Source organism: Anarrhichthys ocellatus, unplaced genomic scaffold (genome assembly GCF_004355925.1).
Source record: "Anarrhichthys ocellatus isolate YVR2014 unplaced genomic scaffold, GSC_Weel_1.0 scaffold4858, whole genome shotgun sequence".
NCBI classification, from domain to species: Eukaryota; Metazoa; Chordata; class Actinopteri; order Perciformes; family Anarhichadidae; genus Anarrhichthys; species Anarrhichthys ocellatus.
In genome coordinates this window covers 1-2,820 of record NW_022284832.1, presented here as the reverse complement: position 1 = coordinate 2,820, position 2,820 = coordinate 1, and the positions used below count along the sequence as shown (strand labels likewise).

Sequence of the window (2,820 nt, the reverse complement as noted above, 5' to 3'; positions counted from 1 at the left end):
AGTGTTACCAGAGGAAAGTTTGATCAGACCCATGATGTCTTGTGTGGTGTTCAGGGTACTACACTGATCGTGGGGAATCAGGGAACTAAACTGATGAGTAGTGTATAACCTCCAGCTCTGTGTGATAAAACCTTTTGGACATAAAATAGAGTTTTATGAAGTTTTATTTAAATAAACACGGAACATAATGAAATGTGTTTATCTTCATTAGAGCAACCGTCTGATGCAGAATCACAGCGTCGGAGACGTTTAGAGAACAATTCAACTCGCATTTATTCTGTGACGTGTCACATTACATCATCAGTGTCAACGTTATGAAACACAAAGAGTTCAGAGAGAAGAAGAGCAGGAAGTTCAAACAGATACAAAATAAAATCACTCTTAGCTTTAACGTCGTTTCCTTCTCAGCTTCTTTCATTTCAACGTTTCATGAAGAAACGAAGTCTTTCACCAGAAACACATTAAAGGATTACAAAGAAAAACTTATTTTTTTGTCTAATTTCTTACGGGTTCTCAGGGTTAGGACCTCCAGAGACCAGCAGGCCTCAGACCCGGGTCTTTGGGTTTCAGTCCTCAGACCTAGGTCTTTGGGTCTGAGGACTGAGACCCGTGTCTTTGGGTCTTAGGGAGGAAGGTTCTGGTCCTCACATGGTGAAAGACGAACCGTTCTCACTGGATCCGTCCACCGAGCGGCGGGTGGACACGTAGATCTCGGAGGTGACTCTGGAGAAGCGTCGCGGGGCGATGTACTTCTTCCCCAGACAACACAGGTCCAGGACGATCCTCCTGAAGTGGTTCCTGAACTTCACCCCCACGAAGGCGTACAGCACCGGGTTCAGGCAGCAGTGCAGGTAGGCGATGGTCTGCGTCACAGTCTTGGCCGCCTGCAGGACGTCCGACTCCTCGCAGGTCCGCAGCTGGAACATGTCGGCGGTCTCGTAGAGCAGCGTGAGGTTGTAGGGCAGGTGGCAGACCACGAACACCACCACCACGGCCAGAACCACCCGCACCGCCTTGTGCCGTTGGAAGTTCTTGGCCCTCAGCAGGGTGGCGACGACGGCGCTGTAGCAGACGACCATGACGAGCAGCGGCAGGAAGAAGCCCACAGCCAGCTGGGTGCTGGGGACCGCCACCTTGGTCCTCCAGGCCGTGGCATTGTCCGCAAACTGGAACTCGCAGACGTAATGCGGAGGTCCGGAGGTCCGGTTGGTCTCCTCCTCCTCGTACATGAAGGCCTCCCTGCTGTGGGACGGCTCGTACCAGTTGTAGAAGCAGAAGGTGGGGACGGACAGCAGCAGCGCCGCGGACCACACGGCGGTGCAGATGAGGCGGCTGTAGGGCAGCGAGCGGCGCCCGAAGCTGCGGCGGGCCTGGACGATGGCCACGTAGCGGTCGGCGCTGATGCAGGCGAGCAGCAGCATGCCACCGTACAGGTTCACGCTGTAGGAGCCGCGCAGCAGCTTGCAGGCCACCGGCCCCATCGACCACGACGACAGCTCGTTGTACACGATGAGAGGCAGCGACGCCACGAACAGCAGGTCGGCCACGGCCACGTTCAGCAGGTACACGTCCGTCATGGACTTGGTCCTCTTGTAGAAGGCGTAGGTCACGATCACCAGGCCGTTGCCCACCAGGCCCAGGATGCAGATGATGGAGTGGACGTACGGGCCGACCACCAGCTCCACGCTCGTGTTCTTCTTGTGGGAACAAGGTCCGATCAGATCGTAGTCGTCATATGATTGGTTGAACATCTTGTCCTCCGAGTAGTTCATCTTCTCTCTCCTGTGAAGAACAGAGAGAGAACGTCACCTATTGTTCTACAGTTTAATCATCATAGTGTGAAACGTTCAGCTCATACGTCTCTCAGAGCGTCAGCGAGCAGATATGAAGCAGTCGCGTGTTCACGTGACCGGAGCGCGTTAAAGCATGTACCGGTGAACGTCATGGCGAGCGGAGGAGCTGCAGAAGCTCCCGGCGTCATTTAAGTCACAAGTTTGTCTTCCCTGTATCTTATGATGACGGATGAGGTGGTGGACTAGACCGTGACAGTATATAGGCGTTGTTTAAAGAGAAAGACACGACAACAGCAACACATGGGACATGTCCACACATATGAAGAGACACCATCCGGTCTGTCAGTGCCGGGGCCAAAGGCACAACACCACCACCAAGGTATCACCGCCGCATTAAGAAAGCGTTACTGCAGAATCAGACGGGCTGAAGCTCTCACAGCATCTATTGGGTTTATTGCTGCAGACACGAGGACATGCTCTGTTGTGGAAAACAAAGGAATTCAAAATCTGGTTAAAGTGTGCTACAGGTTCCCCTCACTCAGTAACAAGATCGTTCCTCTATGAAGAGGAAAGAAGGAGTGTCCGGTGTTCAAAGTCCGGTACTGCAGACACGCTCCCTCTGGTGGGGTCCAAGAGGCTGTTCTGGTGGAGATAGGAAGACACCAGGGCCCCGTTCCTCGTACGTGGCTAACTGAGTTAGCCGGATACTTGTCAGGATACGATGACGTAGATCAGGCTTTTCGGTTCCACGAAGCAAGTTTGGCAAAATCACCATGGCAACACATCCATAAGCTTGAAGCTGCTCCAGCGCAGGCTAACTGAAGGTAGCTGGATAAGCTGCCACTCCCCCGGAAACAATGGCAGCTCCCTCCCACTGTTCTCAATGGGAGGGAGCCACTGTTCTCAATGGGAGGGAGCCATTGAGAACAGTGGCTCCCTCCCATTGAGAGCCACTGATGAAGGAGGATATTAGTTAGATTAGTAATGTGTGTGTGTTAGTGTTTACTTGCTCCCATGTCCTCTTGAT

At 53.0% G+C, this 2,820-nt stretch overlaps 1 protein-coding gene across 1 annotated transcript; it reads right to left on the bottom strand.

Annotated features, from left to right (window-relative positions):
* Window positions 1–255: 255 nt before the first annotated feature.
* Window positions 256–2,477, bottom strand: ccr6a (chemokine (C-C motif) receptor 6a). The gene is made up of 2 exons (XM_031841628.1): window positions 2,332–2,477; window positions 256–1,782 (listed from the first exon to the last, which is right to left on the bottom strand). The coding sequence occupies exon 2, from the start codon at window positions 1,770–1,772 to the stop codon at window positions 645–647; it is 1,128 nt and encodes a 375-aa protein (XP_031697488.1). The 5' UTR covers window positions 1,773–1,782; window positions 2,332–2,477; the 3' UTR covers window positions 256–644.
* Window positions 2,478–2,820: the final 343 nt, after the last annotated feature.